This window comes from Theropithecus gelada, chromosome 6, assembly GCF_003255815.1.
Source record: "Theropithecus gelada isolate Dixy chromosome 6, Tgel_1.0, whole genome shotgun sequence".
In the NCBI taxonomy this organism is placed as follows: Eukaryota; Metazoa; Chordata; class Mammalia; order Primates; family Cercopithecidae; genus Theropithecus; species Theropithecus gelada.
Window position 1 is genome coordinate 134,561,607 of NC_037673.1, and position 26,518 is coordinate 134,588,124.

Here is a 26,518-nt window from a genome sequence, read left to right on the forward strand (position 1 = left end):
AAAAAAAAAAAAAAAAAAAAAAAAAAAAAAAAAAAAAAAAGATGAAGTGTCAGCCGGGCGCGGTGCCTCACGCCTGTAATCCCAGCACTTTGGGAGGCCGAGACGGGCAGATCCCGAGGTCAGGAGATCAAGACCATCCTGGCTAACACAGTGAAACCCCGTCTCTACTAAAAATACAAAAAAAAAAAAAAAAATTTAGCCTGGCATGGTGGCGGGTGCCTGTAGTCCCAGCTACTCGGGAGGCTGAGGCAGCAGAATGGTGTGAACCCAGGAGGCGGAGCTTGCAGTGAGCCGAAATTGCCCCACTGCACTCCAGCCTGGGTGACAGAGCGAGACTCTGTCTCAACAAACATACATATGTTAGGAGGTAAAAAGGTAACACAAAATTCTGGGAATAAGAATGAAGTCTGGACCCTGAGCTCAGAATGATCCATAGCATCTATTGTGCAAATATATTACAGCAGATATTATAGCATATTACCTCCTGCTGCACATACATGCACAGGCCTGAAACTCTCCAAGAGCACCATAAGAATGATTCCCTTTACCTCATCCAGATAAAGGCTGAAAAAAATGTATTCTGTTGCAGATGGGAGGGAAAAAAATAGACAATTACACTGAAAATTTATTAAAACAGACCAGCTTAAAGTGAGTTTATTCTTGTCTGTATAATCACAAATGTTATTTCCAAATGTCCGTGAAATTATCTATAATCCTAACACCTTGCTTTGCTTTGGTAGGAGTATAGCTAACAATATAGCCATCTTTTGCCCTCAGTAAGGGCTATCAGCAGTTCCAAGCTCTGTGAGATTCTTTTTGCCCTTCTTTTATTCAACTCTAGTAAATTACTTCCAATTTGAAAGCTTTTAGAAGACCTCCAAAACTGTTTTGGAAGATTGTCTCCCTAGAGTAAGTACAAATGGATAGCTCTATTCCATTTAAACCTAATCTCTGACATCAGAATAGGGATCATGCTCAGCAAATCCAAGAACAAGGTCATTTGTATCCATTGCTCTGACTTCTTCCTAGGGTACTCAGTGCCCTACTGCTAGCTGAGTGTAGAGCGGCAGACTTTCCTCCTTTCTTTCACTCTCAGCAGCACTGAAACTGTTCCTGTAGCATTGCCTGTGCTAAAGTGCTATAAAACGACTTTCTTGGGGGCAAAAAAAAAAAATTTTTTTTCAGAGAAGAAGGCCAAGATCTATAGCCACTCTCTGGACATAAGTGAGATAGAAGTACTTCTAACTGGCAAGATAATGTCTGTTCCTGCCAGCATTCTGTCAGTCGGCCTCTGAAGGTAATTATACAAGCTGTCCCTATGGAGCTGTTGCCATCTGTAGAAACAAGAAGAGCTGAGGTCCTTGGAACAGACGTGCTGTTCTTTACATGGAGGTAAGGCTTAATTAAGATGGGTCTAACAATGTGCTGGCTTGACAGTAGCCAACTATGGCGTGACAGAAGACAAGTTGAGTGGAGAAACTCTGCGTGTGGGGGTGTTGTTAGCAGAGAGTGAAGCAGGCAGGAAAAAGGGAGCAGGCACCTCAGTGGTAGGAGTCTCGCCTTGGTTCCGAAGCTGTAGGATTTGCCGGAGTAAGGCCTTACCTTCTTCCCGGGTCTGCAACAAAGTCAGGCAAATGTTTCAAAACATGTCCAAGGCTAGTCTCAAAAACAAGTTATTAAGATGCTGATATACAAGTTCCACAGATCAAGGCAGGCAGGTAAGCTTGCTTGTTTTTTTTTTTGAGATGGGGTCTCACTGTGTCACCCAGGCTACACTGCAGTGGTGTGATCAAGGCTCACTGCAGCTTCGACCTCCCAGGCTCAAGTGATCCTCTCACCTCAGCCTCCCGAGTAGCCATGCACCACCAAACCTGGTGAAATTTATTTTTTGTAGAGACAAGGTCTCCCTTTTTTGTCCAGGCTCATCTTGAACTGCTGGGCACAAGCAATCCTCCTGCCTCAGCCTCCCAAAGTGTTGGGACTATAGGCGTGAGCCACTGCGCCTGGCCAAGGTAGGCTTTCCACTTAAGTATCTTATGTTCTAGCCTAAAATTCAAACCTTTTATTAAAGAACTGATACTCACATCATTGAATGCACAACACTTTTGTGCACAAGTTGAAGCTTCATCCCACAGTTTGCACTTAAAATAGTACTGGGCCAGATAGCGAAAAGCAGTGCTTTCCTCTAAGTGTTCTACTATTTCCTAGAAAGAGAAAGCAAAATGACTGAGGTGACAGTAATAATATCAGCAATACAATTCTCACGCTATGATACATACCCCACAGGAATAGATATCTTGAATATATTTGATGTAACACTGGGCAGCCTGTTCTGACTCAGTCAACTGTTCATGAAGCCTACAAAAGAAACTGGTCTTTAAGTACCAATGAAATCCCAAAGCAACTTAGTGATTAAAAAAAGTAAAAGTACGGCCAAAAAAAACAATACATAGGTAAGTATCAATTTTAACATAAATGACACTCTTGGAACTAGAATAGTATTAGATGTGATAGTTACTGTTATCAAAGCTTAGAATAATTACTCTGCTAATGATGGAAGGAGAGTTAGTAAACAGTAATATCTAAGCTAGATAATACATCCTTGCAAAAATTATCTAGTAATACCCAGAGTAAGGTGGCTCGTGCCTGTAATCCCAGCACTTTGGGAGGCCAAGGAGAGCAGATCACTTGAGGTCAGGAGTTCGAGACCAGCATGGTCAACAAGGTGAAACCTCATCTCTACTAAAAATACAAAAATTAGCCAGGCGTTGTGACACATGCCTGTAATCCCACCTACTCAGGAGGCTGGAGCACGAGAATTGCTTGAACTCAGGAGGTGGAGGTTGCAGTGAGCCAAGATCACACCACTACACTCCAGCCTGGGCCACAGAGCGTGACTCTGACTCAAAAAAAAAAAAAAAAAAAAAAGCTGGGTGCAGTGGCTCACACCTGTAACCCCAGCACTTTGGGAGGCCAAGGCAGGTGGGTCACCAGAGATCAGGAGTTCAAGACCAGCCTGGCCAACATGGCAAAACCCTGTTTCTACTAAAAAATACAAAAATTAGCCAGGTGTGGTGGCACGCACCTGAAATCCCAGCTACTCAGGAGACTGAGGCAGAAGAATCGTTTGAACCCAGGAGGCAGAGGTTGCACTCCAGCCTGCATGACAGAGCAAGACTCTGTCTCAAAAAAAAAAGATACCAAGTAGTCAGGCATGGTGGCACAGGGCCATAATTCTAGCTACTCTCTAATCTGGCTGAGACCAATGATTTCAAGACCAACCTGGTCATCATAGCAAGATCCTGTCTGTAAATTACAAAAAAAAAAAAAAAGACACCAAGCAACTCAATTTTTTTTCCTAAGAATCCAGACAGGAACCTCTACATTCAAGAACTTCTTTGCCTACTCTTTGAGTAATTCCTAATTTTTCTGGCCCTTATTAGGAAATTAATACTGAAAGTAGTTTTCCTAGACACAAAAATTTTATCCTTTCTTCAAATCAATCTTGATCTCTTGCTTTAATAGGAAAGCAACTGCTCTCCTTCAAGAGAAGTAGCATTCTCTTTTTATTTTTTTTTTATTTTTTTATTTTTTTATTTTTTTTTTTTTTTTTTTGAGACGGAGTCTCGCGCTGTGTCACCCAGGCTGGAGTGCAGTGGCGCGATCTCGGCTCACTGCAAGCTCCGCCTCCCAGGTTCACGCCATTCTCCTGCCTCAGCCTCCGAGTAGCTGGGACTACAGGCGCCCGCCACCACGCCCGGCTAGTTTTTTGTATTTTTAGTAGAGACGGGGTTTCACCATGTTAGCCTGGATGGTCTCGATCTCCTGACCTCGTGATCCACCCGCCTCGGCCTCCCAAAGTGCTGGGATTACAGGCTTGAGCCACCGCGCCCGGCCTCTCTTTTTATTTTTTTTATTTTGAGACAGAGTTTCACTCTTGTTGCCCCCACTGGAGAGCAATGGCGCGATCTCGGCTCACCGCAACCTCCGCCTCCTGGGTCTCGAACTCCTGACCTCAGCTCATCCACCTCCCTCAGCTTCCCAAAGTGCTGGGATTACAGGCATGAGCCACTGCGCCTGGCCAGAAATGGCATTCTCTAGGGTCAAGATGGCTACATTCACAGACCAGCATTCATATATCCTGCTACATCCCCACACCCACATAGAATTATGGGTGGATGGGAGGCTCTACAACATGCAGGACCCACATCCCAGAGAAGCCAACAGAAATATCAATAGCATTTCACTCCTTTCACTCACTTTGCCAGTTTCACCAGAGCCATTTTCTCCACATCTCCCACGGCGTAAGCTCTCCAATAACACTGTCAAAAAAATAAACTGGTCATTTTGACCATTGTCCCATGTGCCACAACTAAATCATATGAAAGTTAAGACACTGCAAGCCTCCCAGAAGTTCAGATTTATAGAATGCAAGGCATTACTAGTTCTGATAGGTCTAGGCTACACACTGACATTGCCACTGATGACCTTGGCCCAGCTTTGCTTTCAGACTATGTATCTATAAATATTCAGACTTTCCTATGCACCTAGATCAGAATAAGGGGAAAATTAGAGCACAGATAGCCCAACCTTCATCTAAACAGCACATTTCCACTCAAATTCTTCAGGAACCAATTTAAGGTACCTTTTTGGCTTCCACTAGTTGATTGAGTTTCTCATAACATTCTCCTAAAGCAACCAGCATGCGAGAATCATTGGGTCTGAGAAAGAAGAATAGGCAGTCTGAGCAAAGACTTGACAGAAACTGAGGTTCTCCCTTGAGGAACCAGTACACCACTATTTCAAATCTATGCAACAACTGGTCTTTTACTTAATGCTCCATATAATAGATTACTTTGTGTTCGTAATTATACTATTAACCCATTAGTGAAATACAGTAAATGAAAATAACCAAACAGCATTTAGCAACTTTAAACTCAGATCCCCCAGAGTAAAAACCATCTACTGTGATTTGTCAATAGCTATCAAAAGAGGGAAAAAAAGATATTAGCCCTTCTCATATCAGATGCATTGTCAAGTGACCAGGCTTACCGAAGCTGGTGGGCCCGTCTATAATAATAAAGGCAGTAAAATGGCATCTTAAGGATTTCATAGGTCTGCCCAAGGCCATACCAAGCTCTGTAGTCCCGCTTGTTGACCTCAATGGCATGTCTAAGAAATGGAAAAGACAAGTTGTTAAGAAGGCAGAATCAAGGTTAGCAACTTGCAGGCTTAGAGGCTCCTAACATCACAGCAGTCTGCTCTACCTCACCGCCCTCTAGATAATCACCTATATGCCTGGATAGCAGCAGACGTGTTCTTCATCTCCATGTACTCATGTCCCATCAGTGTCCAGGCACCAAGATACCGAGGATTTAATTTCAGGGCTCTCTGGAAATACAAGGCTGCTTTCTCATGCTGAGAACGTAAACTGTAATAATTGCCTGATTAAAAATCAAACAAAAAAATGAATAATCAGAAAGGTAAAAATAAAAGTCTATTAAAATAGATAGCAATCCACCAAATGGGCGTGAAACCATAACCCATTCCTTCTAAAGTCCTGGCAAAACACCCAAATTTTACAAAAGGGAAATATTCCCTTGGGAAATCTATTTCATATATCACATATTCTGGTTTAAAAAAAAAAAGTATTCTTTTTTTTTTTTAATTTTTTTTTTTTTTTGAGATGGAGTCTCGCTCTGTCGCCCAGGCCAGAGTGCAGTGGCGTGATCTCAGCTCACTGCAAGCTCCGCCTCCCGCGTTCATGCCATTCTCCTGCCTCAGCCTCCCGAGTAGCTGGGACTACAGGTGCCCGCCACCACGCCCAGCTAAATTTTTGTAGTTTTAGTAGAGACGGGGTTTCACCATGTTAGCCGGGATGGTCTCGATCTCCTGATCTCATGATCTGCCCGCCTCATCCTCCCAAAGTGCTGGGATTACAGACGTGAGCCACGGTGCCGAGCCCAGTATTTTCAGTGTCATAGCTCTACTTGGGAGGAATCTGTCTTTCCTAAGTAATTCTAGCAAAGTTCAGTTGTGTTTAATAAGGAATTACAAATCAACTAATCTTACATTATTTTGTGCTCACATGCTTATGTTGAGTTAATCCCTGATATATAAGCAAGAAATAAATTTTCCCCAATTGCTTTTTAAAAAATGATCACTACACAGCCCAATGCTCCAACTCCCATATTTACATGAAGGTGAGAGAGAAACAGATCAATATTTATAATTTGCTACAAACACAGTGACTTCTATCAAGACACAGGCAGAAAAGGGTAAAGTACAGTAAAGTACAGAGAGGTAAAGACTGCCTGAGAATGAACTTGCTGCATCTCAAAAATCTACAGGGAAAAGCAATGAACCAGAGCTACATTAAAGAAAAAATATATCCTTCCAAACCAGGCGCAGAGTTGGAAGATGGCTAGACCAGGGAGAAGGGCATAAATCCAACGGGAGAAGAACAGCATACAAATGGCCTAATTCAAACTCCATGCATAAATACAGCATCCTAAGTAGTACAGGCTAGTCGTTGATATCCAGGTCCTGAAGTCCTCCAGACCTAGGATTAAGCCCCTGCTCTGTCACTTAACAGATCTTGGGAAGGTTGTGCTCTCTCAACCTCAGTGTTCTCATCTGTAAAATGGTATAACAGCGCCTATCATTCAAGGACGTGTGAATTTGAATGGGTTAATTCATGTGAAGTACTTGTACTGAGGGGTGGTCTGTTCCCAAATGCCTCTCAGAGGAGGCTGAGATTTCCTTCTCTGGGGTCCGCTGTGTGCAGGTTTTTGGTCTTGATAAGAGAAGAAAATACCATCCTGGCTAACACGGTGAAACCCCGTCTCTACTAAGAAATACAAAAAATAGCCAGGCGAGGTGGCGGGCGCCTGTAGTCCCAGCTACTCGGGAGGCTGAGGCCGGAGAATGGCGTGAACCCGGGAGGCGGAGCTTGCAGTGAGCTGAGATCCGGCCACTGCACTCCAGCCTGGGCTACAGAGCGAGACTCCGTCTCAAAAAAAAAAAAAAAGAGAAGAAAATGCTAGTTTAGTTTCATTCTATACTTCCATTTCCTAGTATTTTAAAGATGCTCAACCTCATTCCTAAGATAAATGCAAACTAAACTACCCTTAAATACCATTTTTCACCCATGATATTGGCTAACATCCTAAAGTTTGATAACACACTCAGATGTAGAGGCTTGAAGAATCAGGTCCTCTCAGACTGCTGACTCGAATATAAACTGGTATAACCACTGCAAGGGTGATTGGCAATATGTCAAAATTACTAATGCACAAACCCTTGGACTATGGACAATGTTAGTCACTAAAGAAAATTTTTCTAAAATCAAAAGACTAGAAATAACTCCAATGTCTATCAATAAGAGGCCATTCAATTAAATTATCCCTCTAATAAAATACTTTGCACCTGAATAAAGATAGTTCTTTTTGTGTTCATAGGACAGTTCTCCAAGATATATTTTAAATTATAAAATAAAGATGCAGATGAGTATGTGTAATATGCTACATTTTGTGTCATAAAAACGAAGTAAACATGAATATCTATTCACATTTGTCTTGAATAACCATAAAAAAATTTTAAGGCTGGGTGCAGTGATTCACACCTGTAATCCCAACGTTTGAGGAGGCCCAGGTGGGATTGCTTGAGCTCAAGAGTTTGAGACCAGGGGCAACATAGGGAAACCTCATCTCTATAAAACTTTTTTAAAAATATAAACTAGCTGGGCATGGTGGTGTGCACCTGTAGTTCTAGCTACTTAGGAGGCTGAGGTGGGAGGATTGCTTGAACCCAGGAGGTCAAGACCGTAGTGAGTCATGATTTTACCATTGCACTCCAGCCTGGGTGACAGAGCAAGACACTGTATCAAAAATAAAATATTTATACCTTTTTATTCTTTTAAAGTTTCAAATCATGCAAATTGAATTCTTATTAAAAGTGAGTCAAGTAATAATTTTAAAATTTAATTTTGTAGAGTCAAAGTGTTCTGTGGTCAGCTTTGTGGGAGTAAACCTAGTCTTGCTAGAGTTATCAAGGCCCACTCTCTGTTTATTAAAAGATATTTTTCATATATTTTTTATGCTTGTGTCCCAACCTTGTTTACTTTGAGAGAAGTAAAACAAGTACTGCTTTCCCTGGAAGAAGGCAGGATTGCTCCTCAGATGGGGATAGAACAGTGCACAGAATAAACCTACTTCCTGACCATGTCTCTGCCTGTAGCTATTTGACTTTAACCTTGGTTGGACAAGTTGCCTTCTTTGCCTGCATGCCTCAGTTTACCATTTCATAAACTAAAGATGTTACTCTAGAATATTTTCCTTTCAGTTATTCAATTTTAACATGAATAACAATGACACATGCCAGTGCCCTTCTCTACTTAACCTCTCACACTTCCTTCAATTTCCTGACCACATTCTTCCTTTTTCAAACATTTAATAAGTATCTATTATGTGCCTGGCATGGTGCTAGGTGCTTTGGAATTCAAAGATGAAAGACCAAGTCCCTGCTATCAAAGAGCTCATGGTCTAGGGAAGGAGAAAGGCAAAAGACAATTATAATACAGAGGGAAAGTTCCATGATCAACCACATCCTACCCACAAAGCTCTCAGAAATGAAGAATGCCAATATGACCCAGAAAAGTGTAGAGTCCCTTGGCTGTTACACTGTCTCTATGAGTAATATATTTACTTATTTCCCCCACAATCCAAGTGTTCCTGCTGCCTTACAGTAGGAACAGTAAGGGCATCCTTGGCTTGTTGCCCTTACTGTTTGGCTGTTTCTTGGGGAAATTTATCCTTTCCTTTCACTTCCTCTCTGGATTTATCCTGGAACCCCATAACTGGTCTTCACATCTACCATTTCTTCTTAATCCAGTGTCTATCATATATGCACCTGCTAGGCAAGTACGCCCAACATACTTCATTCCATTTAGTCTCCTGAATGATCAATCTCTGAATATAAAGGTGGCAAATGAACAAAATGCATGGCAAGCTGTGCTATCTGGTATCTGGCTAATCAGGGCCCTCCTCTGTGACATTTCCACAGATCTTCTACACAATGACACATGATGAATGGTGGCCCCACCCCCAGATATTCTAAGATCCAGAGACACTTCTTTAAAAAAATAAAAATAGGGTCTTGCTTGCTTCATTGACCAGGCTGGAGTGCAGTGACAATCTCAGCTCACTGCAAGCTCCGCCTCCTGGGTTCATGCCATTCTCCTGCCCCAGCCTCCTGAGTAGCTGGGACTACAGGTGCCCGCCACTACGCCCAGCTAATTTTTTGTATTTTTAGTAGAGATGGGGTTTCACCATGCTAGCCAGGATGGTCTCGATCTTCTGACCTCGTGATCTGCCCGCTTTGGCCTCCCAAAGTGCTGGGATTACAGGCGTGAGCCACTGCACCCAGCCAAAAAAAAACATTCTTAAACACTGCAAGTTTTTATTCCTTTTAATATCACCTAGATACAGCATTTATATACACATTCTCTTTTTTTCTGAGACAAAGTCTTGCTTTGTCACACAGGCTGGAATGCAGTAGTACAATCACAGTTCACTGCAGCCTCAACCTCCTGAGCTCAAGCAACCTTCCCACATAAGGCTTCCAAGTAGCTGGGACCACAGGCACACACCACCAAGCTGGGGTAATTTTTAAATTTTTCTGTGGAGACAGAGTCTCCCTATGTTGCCAGGGTGGTCTCAAATTCCTGAGCTCAAGCGATCCTCCTGCCTCAGCCTCCCAAAGTGCTGGAATTAACATTTTCTTAGATTATGCTTTACATCGGTGGTTTTCAAACTATATTCCTTGGAGCCTAGGTTTCTAAAGAGATACCCAGGCCGGGCACAGTGGCTCACGCCTGTAATCCCAGCACTTTGGAAGGCCAAGGTGAGCAGATCACCTGAGGTCAGAAGTTTGAGACCAGCCTGGTCAGCATGGCAAAACCTCATCTCTACTAAAAATACAAAAATTAGCTAGGTGTGGTGGCGCGCGCCTGTAGTCCCAACTACTCAGGAAGCTGAGGCAGGAGAATCGCTTGAACCCAGGAGGCGGAGGTTGCAGGGAGCCGAGATCGTGCCACTCCACTCCAGCTTGGGTAATAGAGCAAGACTCCATCTCAAAAAGAAAAAAGAAAAAAACAGGTACCTCAAGGGTTAAAAACATAGCACTCTGGCCAGGAGCAGTGGCTCATGCCTATAATCCCAGCACTTTGGGAGGCTGAAGCGGGCGGATCACCTGAGGTCAGGAGCTCGAGACCAGCCTGACCAACATGAAGAAACTTGGTCTCTACTAAAAATATAAAATTAGCTGGGCATGGTGGCGCATGCCTGTAATCCCAGCTATTCAGGAGGCTAAGGCAGGAGAATCACTTGAACCCAGGAGGCGGAGGTTGCAGTGAGCCAAGATCGCGCCATTGCACTCCAGCCTGGGCAACAAAAGCAAAATTCCATCTCCAAAAAATACAGGTAGCGCTCTAAGTTTCCCTCTCACACGAGAATCAAAGTAGTTCTATTCTCATTGGTCTTAAAAAGTGGAAGTGAAAGATTTCAGCTGAAGAAAGTATAAAAGCCATCTGTCTTACATCAACTGGTAAATAAACAAAATGTGGCATATCTAAACATAGAATACTACTCAGCAATAAAAGGAACTACTATACATGCTACAATACGGATGAACCTCAAAAACACGCTAATGTATGGGAGGCTGAGGCGGGAGGATCACTTAAGGCCAGGAGTTCGAGACCAGCATGGGCAACATAGTGAGACCCTGTCTCTAAAAATAAAAATTATCCAGGTGTGGTGGCATATGCCTGTAGTCCCAGCTACTCCAGAGGCTGAGGCAGGAGAAAGCTTGAGCCCAGTAATTCATGCTACTGCACTCCAGCCTGGTTGACAGAGAGAGACCCTGTCTCTAAAAACAAACAAACAAACAAACAAACAAAAAGCTAACTGAAAGAAGCCAGACAATAAGACTAAATACTGCAAGAATCCATTTATATGAAATTCCTGGAATAGGTAAAACTACAGAGAAAGAAGCAAAGCAGTGGTTGCCAGGGGATAGGAATGGGACTGACGGCAAACACACACGAGGGAACTTTTTGGGGTGATGGAGTATTCTAAACTGGATTATGGTAATGGTTACAAACTATAAATTTACAAAACCTTATTGAAATGTAGACCTAACATTTTATGGTATGTAAATTATACCTCAATAAAGCTATGGTTTTTTTGTTTTTGTTTTTTGTTTTTTTGAGAAAGAATTTCGCTCTTGCTGCCCAGGCTGGAGTGCAATGGTACGAATTTGGCTCACTACACCCTCCATTTCCTGGGATCAAGCGACTCTCCTGCCTCAGTCTCCTGAGTAGCTGGGATTACAGGCACCCGCCACCATGCCCAGCTAATTTTCAGATTTTTAGTAGTAACAGGGTTTCACCATGTTGGCCAGGCTGGTCTTGAACTCCTGACCTCAGGTGATCCACCCGCCCAGCCTGGTCTTGAATGCCTGGGCTCAAGCAATCCTCCTGCCTCAGCCTCCCAAAGTGCTGAGCCCCTGCACTGGCCTAAGCTATATTTTTTTAAAAAAAGAATGAAGAGCTACACCAAGACTAGGAAGGATTTTCACGAAATACTGTTGAATGAGAAAAGCAAAATGCAGAGTATGTATATAATATCCTATTTTTGTAGAGCAAGTAGCCCATTAAGCCTTGCATATGTGTATATATATTCCTTTTAATGTGGCATGAGAACATGTTAACACAAGTAACTTAAAGGGGGAAAGGTGCAGCAAGCAAAAGAAACCCTGCACTTTAAAAAATCTCCTTTATGGGCCGGGCGCGGTGGCTCAAGCCTGTAATCCCAGCACTTTGGGAGGCCGAGACGGGCGGATCACGAGGTCAGGAGATCGAGACCATTCTGGCTAACACGGTGAAACCCCGTCTCTACTAAAATACAAAAAAAATTAGCCGGGCGAGGTGGCGGGCGCCTGTACTCCCAGCTACTCGGGAGGCTGAGGCAGGAGAATGGCGTGAACCCGGGAGGCGGGGCTTGCAGTGAGCTGAGATCAGGCCACTGTACTCCAGCCTGGGCAACAGAGCCAGACTCTGTCTCAAAAAAAAAAAAAAAAAAAAAAAAAAATCTCCTTTATGGGCCAGGTGCGGTGGCTCACATTTTATTATTCTCCTTTTACAGATGAAGGAACTAAAGCACAGAAGGTTAGGTAACTTGTCCAAGATTACACAGCTAGTTAGTATCTAGACTAGAATTTAAAATTGGGCAATCTGACTCAGAGTTCAAAGCTTAAATACGCGATTCTGTAGTATATGTATATGTAAAATGTATATATATAAAATAAAATGCTGCTGCTCAGGTAGAGATTGTGACTGACAGGTACAGAAGGTAGCAAGTCACATCAAGACATAAAAGCAAAGGAAGCCAGGACTAAACAAATAGGAGATTCTTGCCATCACTCTACTCTTAAGATTATCTCATTCTCTCAGGTCCTCAGTTTCCTTTTCTTGTCTCCATCCTTCTTTCTCCTTTTCACTTCCTCTGAACTGGCTATAATACGAAAGCTAAAGTATATTTTTTGTCATATCTAATGTTTCCTGCTCGAATTTTTAAGGTAGGTGGGCTGAATTCAACAAACATTTATTGACTATATGTCAGAAATTTTACTGGGCATTACAGATATACTAAGGAAAAAAAAACAATTCATTAAGGAGTTCGCCTCAAACGATTATTAAAAGAAAGAAAAGAGCCAGGCGCGGTGGCTCATGCCTGTAATCCCAGCACTTTGGGAGGCCAAGGCGGGCGGATCACGAGGTCAGGAGATGGAGACCATCCTGGCCAACACGATGAAACCCTGTCTCTACTAAAAATACAAAAAATTAGCCGGGCGTGGTGGCGGACGCCTGTAGTCCCAGCTACTCAGGAGGCCGAGGCAGGAGAATGGCGTGAACCTGGGAGGCAGAGTGTGCAGTGAGCCAAGATCCTGCCACTGCACTCCAACCTGGGTGACAGAGCGAGACTGTGACTCAAAAAAAAAAAAAGACAAAGAAAAAAAGAAGCTTCTAAATAATTATTCTTCTCATATATTTTTTTTGTTTGTTTTTTTGCTTTTTTGTTTTTTTTGAGATGGAGTCTCGCTGTTGCCCAGGCTGGAGCATAGTGGCACGATCTTGGCTCACTGCAATCTCCGCCTCCTGGGTTCAAGCAATTCTCCTGCCTCAGCCTCCTAAGTAGCTGGGATTACAGGCGCCCACCACCACGCCCAGCTAATTTTTGTATTTTTAGTAGAAACAGGGTTTCACCATGTTGGCCAGGCTGGTCTCAAACTCCTGACCTCAGGTGATTCACCTGCCTTGGCCTCCCAAAGTGCTGGGACTACAGGTATGAGCCACTGTACCCAGCCTGATTTTTTTGTTTTATTTTGTTTTGAGACGGAGTCTTGCTCTGTTGCTCAGGCTAGAGTGCAGTGGCGCGATCTCGGCTCACTGCAACCTCTGCCTCCTGGGTTCAAGTGATTCTCCTGCCTCAGCCTCCGGAGTAGCTGGGATTACATGCGCCCGCCACCGCACCTGGCTAATTATTTTTTCTTTTTTTTTTTTAAGTAGAGATGGGGTTTCACCATCTTGACCAGGCTAGTCTCGAACTCCTGACCTTATGATCCACCCACCCTGGCCTCCCAAAGTGCTGGGATTACAGGCGCTGTGAGCCCCCATGCTTGGCCTGTGAGCCAAAATCAACCATTGCACTCCAGTCTGGGCAACAAGAGTGAAACTCCATCTCAAAACAAACCCAATTGCCTCTCTCCATTCCTCCTGCCAATACATCAATTTAGGCTGTCATTCCTAGGACTGGATTATTGTAACATCCTCCTACCTGGCCTCCCTGCCTCTAGTCTTGCCCTCTTTCTAATCCTCCCAGCACACTGTCTCCAGTCATCTTTTTTTTTTTCTAATTTCTAAAAAAAAATTTTTTTTTTTTAGAGGTGGGGTCCTACTGTGTTGCCTGGGTTAGACTCGAACTCCTGAACTCAAGTAATCCTTCCACCACAGCCTCTTGAGTAGCTGGAACTATAGGCACATGCAACTGTGCCCAGCTTCAGTCATCATTCTAAAGTGAAAATCTGACCACTTTAGAAAGGCATCAAAGGCTCTTCAAGATCTGGCCCCTGTTTGTACATTCTTACCTCCCACACCATGCCTCAGGCACAGTGAACTATTTCAAGCACAATGTTGGTTGTACGCTTCAATGCCCTTCCGAAGTCAAGCCTTCTCCCTTCTTGAGTTCTTTTTCTCCTGCCCATCCTTTAAGCATCACCTTCTTCAAGAAGCCTTCCTAATTTCAGACTGATTAGATGCTTTTCCTATGTATTCCCTCAACATCCTGGGTTTACCTTAATCATAACACTCAATGCATTAAATTATAGTTGTTTTCTTACTGGTCATCTTCAATAGGCAATTGGGGTAGGTACTGCAATACAAGGCACAGTGCCTGGCACACAGAAAATGCAAAAGAGATGCTTTCTGAATAAACTGGAGTCCCACTCTCACCATAATGGACTTTATGATTTATTTATAATGCTCTGATACTGAAAAGATCATTTGTTCCTTGTTAATCTGTGTTCTCATAGAATTTCTTCTTTTTTTTGAGATGGAGTCTAGCTCTGTCGCCCAGGCTGGAGTGCAATGGCACAATCTCGGCTCACTGCAATCCCTGCCTCCAGGGTTCAAGAGATGCTCCTACTTAAGCCTCCTGAGTAGCTGAGACTACTGGCATGCGCCACCACACCCAGCTAATTTTTTTTGATTTTTAGTAGAGACAAGGTTTCGCCATGTTGGCCAGGTTGGTTTCAAACTTCTGACCTCAAGTGATCTGTCCACCTCAGCCTCCCAAAGTGCTGAGATTACAGGCGTGAGCCACCGTGCCTGGCCTGTTCTCATAGAATTTATTACATTTTTTATTAATGTTTACTTCCTATACTAGACCATAACTTCTTCAAGGGCTAAAAAAATTTATTGAATGATTGATGGATTAAAATTCCATCTGTTTATTAACAATATCCTAACCTAGAAAGGTACAAATATATGATGTCAATGTAATGTGACCAAAGACCCGGGAACAGGGAAGCTAGGCTTTCAATCACAATCAACCAAACCTACTTTCATCTAGGAGTGATCATTCAGCTGTCTATGTAAACTGATTATCAGGCCACACAGTGTGGCCAAGTATAGTATATAGGGCCATGGTTATCAACTGAGGGTGATTCTGACTCTCAGAGAACATTTGGAAATGGCTAGAAACACTTTTAGGTGTCACAACTGGGGGGAAGGGAGTTACTGCCATCTAGTGGTAGAGGCCAGCAATACAGCTAACATCTATGATGCACAGGACAGCCCCCCAACAAAAAAATTATCCAGCCCAAAATGTCAATAGTGCTGAGACTGAGACACCCTGACGTAGGAAAACAGGCAGTCTCGTCTCTTTTTTGAAATTCTTATGAGCTTTTTAGCTATATAAAAGTTTAAAACAAATACACCTTTGATCCAGTCTTTCACTGCTAGGAACTTATTATATATAGTTGCATAAGCATGCAAAAATAAATATACATGTACAAAGATGTTTCCTGAAGCAATGTCTTCTTTTTTTTTTTTTTTTTTTTGAGGCAGAGTTTCGCTCTTGTTGCCCAGGCTGGAGTGCAATAGCGTGATCTCGGCTCACCACAGCCTCCACCTCCTGGGTTCAAGCGATTCTCCTGCCTCAGCCTCCCGAGAAGCTGGGATTACAGGCACGCACCACCACACCAGGCTAATTTGTATTTTTAATAGAGACGGGATTTCTTCATGTTGGTCTCGAACTCCTGATCTCAGGTGAGCTGCCTGCCTCGGCCTCCAAAGTGCTGGGATTACAGGCATGAGACACTGCACCCAGCTGTGCAATGTTTATATTAATAAAATCTAGCCACAACTTATATAATAGAAAATGATTAAATTAAAATGATGGCCAGGGCTGGGCGCAGTGGCTCACATCTGTAATCCCTGCACTTTGGGAGGCCAAGGTGGGCGGATCAGGAGGTCAAGAGATCGAAGCCATCCTGGCTAACATGGTGAAACTCCATCTCTACTAAAAATACAAAAAAAATGAGCCAGGGAGGCAAAGCTTGCAGTGAATTGAGATTGCAGCCACTGCACTCCAGCCTGGGTGACAGAGCAAGACCCCGTCTCAAAAAAATAAAGTAACTGGCCGGGCGCAGTGGCTCACACCTGTAATCCCAGCATTTTGGGAGGCCGAGGCAGCAGATCACAAGGTCAGGAGATCAAGACCATCCTGGCTAACACAGTGAAACTCCATCTCTACTAAAAAATACAAAAAATTAGCCAGGCGCGGTGGCATGCGCCTGTAGTCCCAGCTGATGGGAAGGCTGAGGCAGGAGAATGGTGTGAACCCAGGAGGCAGAGCTTGCAGTGAGCTGAGATCACACCACTGCACTCCAGCCTGGGCGACAAAGCGAGGCTCCGTCTCAAAAATAAAATAAAATGATGGCCAGGCGTAGTGGCTCACACTTATAATCCCAGCACTTTGGGAGGCTAAGGTGGGAAGACTACTTGAGCCCAGGGGTTGTAGGTTACAGTGAGCTAAGATTGTACCACTGTACTCCAGCCTAGATGACGGAGTGAGACCCTTTCTCTTAAAAAAAAAACAAAAACAAAAAAAAAACCACCAGGTGCAGGGGCTCACACCTGTAATTCCAGCACTTTGGGAGGCCGAGGCAGATAGATCATGAGGTTAGGAGATCAAGACCATCCTGGCTAACAAGGTGAAACCCCATCTCTACTAAAAACACAAAAACTTAGCCGGGCGTGGTGGCAGGCCCCTGTAATCCCAGCTACTCGGGAGGCTGAGACAGGAGAATGGCATGAACCCAGGAGGCGGAGCTTGCAGTGAGCTGAGACCGCACCACTGCATTCCAGCCTGGGCAACAGAGCAAGACTCCATCTCAAAAAAAAAAAAAGGTACATCTACAAAATGCTAGTCATCAAAAATAATACAAGTTTAAATGTACTAACATGAAAAGATGGCAAAGATACTAAGTTAAAAAATAGGAAGTTAGATAGCACTATGTATAATGATATAGTTTTTGCAAGCAAACAATATAGACATACACATATAATACATACTTCTTTTTTTTTTTTTTTTTTGAGACAGAGTCTCGCTCTGTCACCCAGGCTGGAGTGTAGTGGCACGATCTTGGCTCAATGCAACCTCCACCTCCCGGGTTCATGTGATTCTTCTGCCTCAGCTTCCCAAGTAGCTGGAACTACAGGCGCGCACCACCACACCCAGCTAATTTTTGTATTTTTAGTAGAGACAGGGTTCCACCATATTGGCCAGGCTGGTCTTGAACACCTGACCTCGTGATCTGCCCACCTTGGCCTCCCAAAGTGCTGGGATTACAGGCATGAGCCACCGCTCCTGGCCCCTACACATACATTTTTAATACTTGCTCAGAAAAATATTCTAGAATCATGTTCACCAAACAATCTTCAGAGTGGGATTACAGTGAGCTTTCACATTCTATGGTATGTAATTGCTACCTTTGGTACTTTTGTATTATTGAGTTGTTTGTTTGTTTGTTTATTTAAGAGATGGGCTCTCACCCTGTTGCCCAGCCTTGGAGTGCAGTGACATGATCACAGCTGACTGCTGTCCTGACATCCTGTGCTCAAACAATCCTCCCGCCTCAGTCTCCTGAGTAGAGGAAACTGAAGGCACGCACCACCATCCCTAGCTAATTGTGGTTATTTTCACATGTGTTACTTATAATAAATATAAATCTTAAAAGAAAAAATGTAGTTAACTCTTACCAATTACACAGCACGTTTCTACACGATACTTATCAATCTCACAGAGGTTATGAGCCAGATAACTCAACTCCGATTTCATGCTCTGGGATAAACGAAAAAGACAATATAAGTATGAAAAAAGAACTCCCTAAATTATTTTTCCTGTAGCTAATACAAGTGGGTGACAATCCAACCCAGGAGATCCAAGCAAGGGAAGCAGCTCACCCTGACATAAAGAAGGTTGGAGAATGTGTCCATATTTTCAATCCTGTAAGGGTCTTGTTTCCTTAGCTCATTAAAAATGGAGAGGGCTTTGTCAATATCTGCAGAAAGAAGGTAGAAGGTAGTTCAGAAAACAGCACAATGCACCTGTCAGGGTCTGATAGTATTTCATTGTCTTTATTCACTTACCTCTGATATTGTGATAGGCAACTGCAATTTGGGAAACAATATATGAGCTCTTAGAGAAGCCCACATCGATGAGATTCTGATACTTTTGCAGGGCCTCCTCTATCAACTGCAACTCTGTGTATATATGAGCCAGAAAAAACTCTTTCATCCAGGTGTCTGGCAAAGACAGGAACTTCAGCTGGCAGCAGGAGAGAGAGGGACACACTTAATATAACTTGACCTCTCTCTCAAACAAACATCCAGGAACTATCTTTATTGTCTAAAGGAATTTATCACTAAAATTTTATTAGAACACCTAGTAATGAAAACAGGGCAGTCCAATTAAGTGAATATGACTTAAAAGCATAATAGGGAGGAATAACCTAGTTGGGAAAGGCTCCAAAGAAAAGACAGGATTTGAGGTGAGTCTTAGAGAATGGGTAGGATTTAAATAGAAGAGGGGAGAGGAAGAGAAAGAAGACAATAGTCTAGACAAGGGTAATAGCATAAGGAGAGGCAAAACAGTCATATGAATGTGAGTGAGTAGGATGAGGAAACTAGCTTGGTTTGCGGGAAGGCTATGTACTGGGAAGTAGTGGAAAAATAAAACTGAATGGGTAGAGTGCATTCTAGGGTACAACAGATAATGGGATACATTAGGGAACCACTGCAAATATTCAGTAAGAGAATGACATGATGACATGGGAGCTTTAAGAATAAGTTTGGAAACAGGCCAGGTGGAATGGCTCAAGCCTGCAACCCCAGCACTTTGGGAGGCTATGGGAGAGGATCCCTGAGGCCAGGAGTTTGACACCAGCCCTGACAAGAGAGCAAAACCTCATCTCCACAAAAAAAAAAAGAAAAAAATAGTTTGGAAATAGTATGCAGATGACTTGGAAATAGAAGTATAAAAATGGGAACACTAGATAGAAAGTATTCATTACTTGTAAGTAATCCAAGTTTGAGATGACAACTGAGATGATAAAGGAAACCAAGAGAAAGAGATGTATACAAGAACGTAACCATGCTTATGTCTCACGACAGACTAGATAAAGGGAGATAACAGAAAAGGAAGACACAAGTATGACTCTAAAGTGTCAAGACTGGATGTCGTTGTTTTTTTTTTTTTTTTTTTTTTTTTGAGACGGAGTCTCGCTCTGTCGCCCAGGCTGGAGTGCAGCGGCCAGATCTCAGCTCACTGCAAGCTCCGCCTCCCGGGTTCACGCCATTCTCCTGCCTCAGCCTCCCCAGTAGCTGGGACTACAGGCGCCCGCCACCTCGCCCGGCTAGTTTTTTGTACTTTTTAGTAGAGACGGGGTTTCACCGTATTCGCCAGGATGGTCTCGATCTCCTGACCTCGTGATCCGCCATCTCGGCCTCCCAAAGTGCTGAGATTACAGGCTTGAGCCACCGCGCCCGGCCTGGATGTCGTTGTTAATAGCGATGCTAGTAAGAGTCTATCAAGTTGGGAGAATAATTTAGTAGGTAAGATGAGGAATTTGGTTTGCATATTTTGAATCCAGAGATTGTTTAACAAACTTTCAATGAAAGTCTAGCAGCAGTTACACATAGGTGAATAAAAGTAAACCAAGATAAGATTTCAGATACAGATTTAGTGACAAGTCATTACTGGGGGAAATCAACAAGACTTTAAGGCCAAAATAAGGAAGTTTATTGTTGCTTCCATTAGCTACTGAAGAATAGCAAAATAAACACTATAGACAATGTCCTCTACTAATAGCTAATAAAATGACTGGAGTTTAAAAACAACTTAATATACATTATTTCCTTAATGAGCAAATTTCCAAATCTTTACAGAATCCATGATAGCTCAGAAGAGGCCTAAACAATGTTTTTGTGTTTGTTTGTTTGTCTGAGATTGAGTTTCGCTCCTTCACCCAGACTGCAGTGAAGTAGCGCCATCAGGGCTCATTGCAACCTCTGCCCCCCAAGTTCAAGTGATTCTCCCGCCTCAATTTCCCAAGTAGCTGGGATTACAGGCACCCACCACACCTGGCTAATTTTTATATTTTCAGTAGAGACAGGGTTTCGCCATGTTGACCAGGCTGGTCTTGAACTCCTGACCTCCGGTGATCTACCCACCTTGGCTTCCCAAAGTGCTAGAATTACAGGCGTGAGCCACCGCACCCGGCCATAATGTTTTAATACAATTCTTGATAGCAGAGAAACCTTTCCCATAGCATCTTTGAGATTAGGGGAGAAACTATAATAACATTCAGTCTACAAAATAAGTCACAGTAGGCTGGGCATGGTGGTTCATGCCTGTAATCCTAGCACTTTGGGAGACTGAGGCAGGAGGATCACTTGAGGTCAGGAGTTTGAGGCCAGCCTGGCCAACATGGTGAAACTCATCTCTTCTAAAAATACAAAAATTAGCTGGGCATGGTTGTGCATGCCTGTAGTCCCAGCTACTTGGGAGGCTGAGGCAGAAGAATTGCTTGAACCCGAGAAGCAGAGGTTGCAGTGAGCCGAGATCGCACCACTGCACTCCAGCCTAGGTGAAAGAGCAAGACTCCATCTCAAACAAAAACAAAAACAAGTCACAGTAGAACTGAAATGTGAAAACATGAATATGAAAAAAATATTCTAGTATAACTGGATACAAATCCAACAGCAACTACTGAAAAAGAGCTAGTCATCAGTCTTTCAAACAAAGACTTAATTCCAAAACGGTGAAAGACACCAGATGCACAGCAAAGAGAGAACTATAACCAAAGGCCTGCTAAAACTTCCCCCACCCCTATATTACTACAGAATTATAGAAGGCTTGAAGCAGAGGGTTTTTCACATAGCTCATCACAATTTACCATCTCTTTGTCTGTGATCAGGTTACAGAGTTCTAACCAGGCTCCCCAATGCAAGGGCAAAACATGAGTAGCTTCCACAAACACATCAATGGCCTCCTTCACCAAGTCCAGTTTTCGAAGCACCACACCATACCTGGGAAAAAAAAGAAACAATCACAGAAGTTAATGCTATTTAATAGCTCCTTTCTACTCAGGAGAATATGTTACAGAAAGTTCCAAATTACTGTAACACTTACAGATAAAGTCCAAATCCATCAAGTTCTCGAGCTTGGTGTTTTTTGCTCAGTTCCACTCTCAATTCTCTAAGAGCCTCATTTTTCACTTGTCCTTTTTCCAGGGGGCCTAGGAAAGAAACAGAGTCTCCGTTCTAAGGTTAGGGTGCGGTTTTGATTTTCTTATTTTATTTATTTACTTGTTTTACTAGAGACAGGGTCTCACTATGTTCCCCAGGCTGGTCTCAAATTCCTAGGCTCAAGTGATCCTCCCGCCTCAGACTCCCAAAGTGCTGGGATTACAGGTGTGAGCCACTGTACCCAGCTCATTTTCATATGCATATTCTCTTTAGCATCAAGGAAAGTTACACCTGAAACCTCTAGCAAATACAAGGTACCAATGATATCTTACACAACCCATTTACTGTACTCCAGAAATTGCAACTACTAATGGGTTTACAGTCATACTCTGTTAGACCCACACAGTTTTTTTTCTTTAATTTCAATTCGTTATGAATGTTTAAAAATGAAAAACCTCAACTAAAACTCTAAATTTCTAGCTTCAGGATGCAGAGAACAGAGAAGGGCCAAGGGAAGAAAGCCCTCACAATACCAAGCCCAAGCCCAGATTCCCCCAAGACAGCCCTCAGCTGTAGCTAGGTACAAGGCAGCTGAGATAAACCAGGTGCGTTCCAATTTGTAATGTTATCCTCAGACCATTCATATTACCTGCCTGGCTCTTGGAGGCATTTAAGTTTGCAACCCTGCTTTTTAGGTCAAAAGGTAAAAGAAAAACATTCGTACCTAAGCTATCAACTGTTTCATCATCCTTCTTTTTTTCTCCAGACTGTAAGAGAAAATCAACAAATAGGTCTTTTTTCAGTTTATTCTAAAACATATTCTAAAACTAGCATCCTGATCCTACCTAAAGGGCCAAGTTCAAACAAAATGGCATCTACTTTCTGTCACTAATTATTTATTTAATTAATTTATTTATTTATTTATTTTTTGAGACAGTCTCACTTTGCTTTGTTGCCCAGGCTGGAGCTCAGTGGTATGGTCTCAGCTCACTGCAACTTCTGCCTCCCAGGTTCAAGCGATTCTCCAGCCTCAGCCTCCCGAGTAGCTACGATTACAGGCACCCGCCACCACGCCTGGCTAATTTTTGTATTTTTAGTAGAGATGTGGTTTCGTAGAGATGTGGTTTGAGAGGTTGGTCTCAAACTCCGGACCTCACGTGATTTGCCCCCCTTGGCCTCCCAAAGTGTTGGGATTACAGGCATGAGCCACTGTGCCCAGCTGGTCACTAAATTTAAATAACTCTTCAGAGGCTCCCTGGCCAAATCTGGAGTTATCTGAGCACCAAAATAATTAAGTAATGAATTATGCACAATTAAAAATATAGCAATCCATGAGTCCATACTGATACTAAATAGATAAATAAATGGGGAAAGGGAGGGAAGGCTCTTTCTTAAAGTAGAATGCCAAGGGTTGAGTAGTAAATGTAGACAGAATGCTAGAGTATAAAATCATCATTCTGCAACATTATAGTAAAGATTGCTTCAGATAAAAATTAACAATGAATATTAAATTTAGAGAAAAAGTTGTATGAGGAGCAAGATATTTGCATGGTCTTAAAGTGTATCCCCACAGATTATTGATGAGTTGCAAGGGAAATAACAGTAACTACACAGTGGAGAAAATGGATAACATCTTCATCAAATGCTCAAAATTAACATTAGCAGTGAGGGGCTTATAGGCATTGTGTAACACTAGATGCAATGCTCTGTGAAAAAACATCGGACATATCCAAAATGAAGAATGTTCTATTAACAAAAGGGAAAGATTCACATACCAAGAATATGTGAAAAAAGGAGGAGAGAGGGAAAAGAAAGGAAGGGGAAATAGAAAGGGAAAAGAAGTCAAACACACAGAATGTACAACACAGGGTGAACCCTAATGTAAACTGTGGACTTTTGTTGATACGATGTGTCAATACTGGTTCACTGATTACAACAAATATATCACACTGGTGCAGGATACTGATGGTGAGAGAAGCTCTGTGAGAGGGGAGAAGGAGGTATATGGGAACTCCTGTACTTTCTGCTCAATTTTGCTGTGCACCTAAAACTGCTCTAAAAAATAGTCTATTAATTTAAAAAAAAAAAAGAAAGAAAGAAAGGAAAAGAAAGAGAAAAAGAAACAGGGAGGGAAGAACTATAAATTTCAAAAAAAGTCAATGACGTAAAAGACAAATAAGGCTGTTCCAGATTAGTGGAGATTAAAGAGACATGACAACTGATTCCAGATGGTACTGAGGGGGAAATGCTATAGAAGACACTGCTGGGTCAATTGACAAGACTGGAATTCAGCCCAGTGCACTGGCTCAGGCCTGTAATCCCAGCACTTTGGGAGGCCGAGGCATGCGTATCACCTAAGGTCAGGAGTTTCTTTCTTTTCTTTTTTTTTTGAGACGGAGTCTCGCTCTGTCGCCCAGGCTGGAGTGCAGTGGCCGGATCTCAGCTCACTGCAAGCTCCGCCTCCGCGGTTTACGCCATTCTCCTGCCTCAGCCTCCCGAGTAGCTGGGACTACAGGCGCCTGCCGCCTCGCCCGGCTAGTTTTTTGTATTTTTTAGTAGAGACGGGGTTTCACCGTGTTAGCCAGGATGGTCTTGATCTCCTGACCTCGTGATCCGTTCGTCTCGGCCTCCCAAAGTGCTGGGATTACAGGCTTGAGCCAAGGTCAGGAGTTTCAAAGCAGCTTGACCAACGTGGCGAAACCCCGACTCTATTAAAAAATACAAAAATTAGCCGGGCATGGTGGCGAGCACCTGTAATCCCAGCTACCCAGGAGGCTGAGGCAGGAGAATCACCTGAACCCGGGAGGCGGAGGTTGCAGTGAGCCGAGATCACGCCACTGCACTCCAGCCTGGGTGACAGAGCTAGACTCCGTCTCAAATAAAAAAAATAAAAAAAATAAATTTGGAATTTGATAATAGATTAAATATGGTATCAAATACCATATTTAACAATATGGTGTTAAATTTACTAAAGTTGATGACTATGTTGTGGTTATTTAAGAAAATGTCCTTATTCTAAAGAGAACACATTGAAGCATTTAGGGGTAAAGAACGATGATATCTGCAACTTACTCTCAAACGGTTCAGAGTTAAACAATTCCATGTGTATGCACACATTGTGTAGAGATAGAGAGAAATGATAAAGCAAATAGGATTAATGTTCACAATAGGCAAATCTGCATAAAGAGTACATGAGTGCCGGGCATGGTGGCTCACACCTATAATCCCAGCACTTTGGGAAGCCAGAGCGGGTGGATCACCTGAGGTCAGGAGTTCAACACCAGCCTGACCAATATGGTGAAACCCCATCTCTACTAAAATTACAAAAATTAACTGGACATGCTGGTGTGCGCCTGTAGTCCCAGCTGCTTGGGAGGCTGAGGTAGGAGAAATGCTTGACCCCCATAGGCAGAGGTTACAGTGAGTCAAGATCACGCCACCACACTCCAGCCTGGGCGACAGAGCAAGACTCCGTTTCAAAAAAAAAAAAGGACGTGAGTATTCTTTGTACTATTCTTATTCTCGCAACTTGTCAATTTGGAATTATTTTCAAATAAAAGGTTAAGAAGTAAACATCCAGACTTTCTTTTTTATTTTTTATTTTAGGAGACAGGGTCTTGCTCTGTTGCCCAGGCTGGAGTACAATAGTGCAATCTTGGCTCACTGCAACCTCCACCTCCTGGGCTCAAGCAATCCTCCTATCCCAGCCTCCCAAGTAGCTGGAGCCACAGGCACACACCACCACACCTGGCTAATTATTGTATTTTTTGTAGAGACGGGGTTTCACCATGCCGCCCAGGCTTCCTTTTATATTTTATATATTTGCCGTAAGGAAGTTTATTTTATCCCAAACTTCAGCAAATGTTGGTTCTATTCTACCATAACTCATCCAGATTAGTGCTTCTACACAGTATAGATTGTATGTGAAAGATTAACTTTTTAAATCCCATAATTTCAAAATATCTTTCTTAAACTCATGGAGATAAGCAAAATGTGGTATATAAATACAATGGAATATTATTAAACCTTAAAAAAGAAGGAAATTCTTATATATGCTACCACATGGATGAAACCTGACAGCATTATGATAAGTGAAATAAGACAGTCACAAAAAGACTAATACTGCATGATTCCACTTATGTAAGGTACTTATAGTACAGATCATAGAAACAGAAAATAGAATAGTGGTTGCAAAGGGTTCCTACCTTGGGGGAAAGGAAAAATGGAGAGTTACTGTTTAATGGGTATAGAATTTTAGTTTCACAAGACAAAAAATGTTCTAATGATGGGTGATGGTGATGGTTGAACATTATAAAGGCATTTAATACCACTGAATTGTAAACTTTAAAAATATTAAAATTGGCCGGGCGCGGTGGCTCACGCCTGTAATCCCAGCACTTTGGGAGGCTGAGGTGAGTGGATCACAAGGTCAGGAGGTTGAGACCACCCTGGCTAACACAGTGAAACCCAGTCTCTACTAAAAATACAAAAAAATTAGCCAGGCATGGTTGCGGGTGCTTGTAGTCCCAGCTACTTGGGAGTCTGAGACAAGAGAATGGCATGAACCCGGGAGGCAGAGCTTGCAGTGAGCCGAGATTGCACCACTGTACTCCAGCCTGGCGACAAAGCGAGACTCCGTCTCAAAAAAAAAAAAAAAAAAAAAAAAAGTGAAAATGGTAAATTGGGAAAAAAAAAAAAAAAGATGACTTAAACATAGTCCATAACTGCAAGAAGTTACCATGCTTGACAAATACAAGCTATGCTAATAGTTGATCAACCCAAATCAGAAAATCTGAAATCTGAATTGCTCCAAAACCCAAAACTTTTTCAGCACCAATGACACTCAAAGCACCAATGATGCTCACTGGAGCATTTTTTTATTTCAACCAGTAAGTATAATGCAAATATACCAAAATCTGAAGAAAAAAAAAAAATCTGAAAAAAATCCAAAATCTGAAACACTTTTGGTCCCAAGCATTTCAAGTAAGGGATACTCAACCTGTACTAGGAAATGAGGTATATAAAATGTTTTTTTTAATCAATTTATATGGATAAAAACTAAGAAAAAGTAGGCAAGTAAATTCGTAATGTTTCAAAGTAAAATAATAAATTATACTTAAATTATTATTCAATACAATATTAAGTTGG

At 42.6% G+C, this 26,518-nt stretch overlaps 1 protein-coding gene across 1 annotated transcript in view; it reads right to left on the reverse strand.

Annotated features, from left to right (window-relative positions):
- Positions 1 to 311: 311 nt before the first annotated feature.
- The window catches only part of CDC23 (cell division cycle 23), a 33,010-nt gene continuing 6,803 nt past the window's right edge, over positions 312 to 26,518 (reverse strand). The window contains exons 4-16 of the mRNA XM_025388961.1: positions 22,095 to 22,137; positions 21,315 to 21,420; positions 21,079 to 21,211; positions 18,272 to 18,449; positions 18,086 to 18,183; positions 17,882 to 17,963; positions 5,291 to 5,444; positions 5,053 to 5,172; positions 4,646 to 4,721; positions 4,261 to 4,322; positions 2,280 to 2,358; positions 2,085 to 2,204; positions 312 to 1,615 (exon numbers count right to left, since the gene is read on the reverse strand). Coding sequence (XP_025244746.1) covers positions 1,445 to 1,615; positions 2,085 to 2,204; positions 2,280 to 2,358; positions 4,261 to 4,322; positions 4,646 to 4,721; positions 5,053 to 5,172; positions 5,291 to 5,444; positions 17,882 to 17,963; positions 18,086 to 18,183; positions 18,272 to 18,449; positions 21,079 to 21,211; positions 21,315 to 21,420; positions 22,095 to 22,137 — 1,422 coding nt within the window. The 3' untranslated portion in view covers positions 312 to 1,444. The remainder of the gene's footprint in view (positions 1,616 to 2,084; positions 2,205 to 2,279; positions 2,359 to 4,260; positions 4,323 to 4,645; positions 4,722 to 5,052; positions 5,173 to 5,290; positions 5,445 to 17,881; positions 17,964 to 18,085; positions 18,184 to 18,271; positions 18,450 to 21,078; positions 21,212 to 21,314; positions 21,421 to 22,094; positions 22,138 to 26,518) is intronic.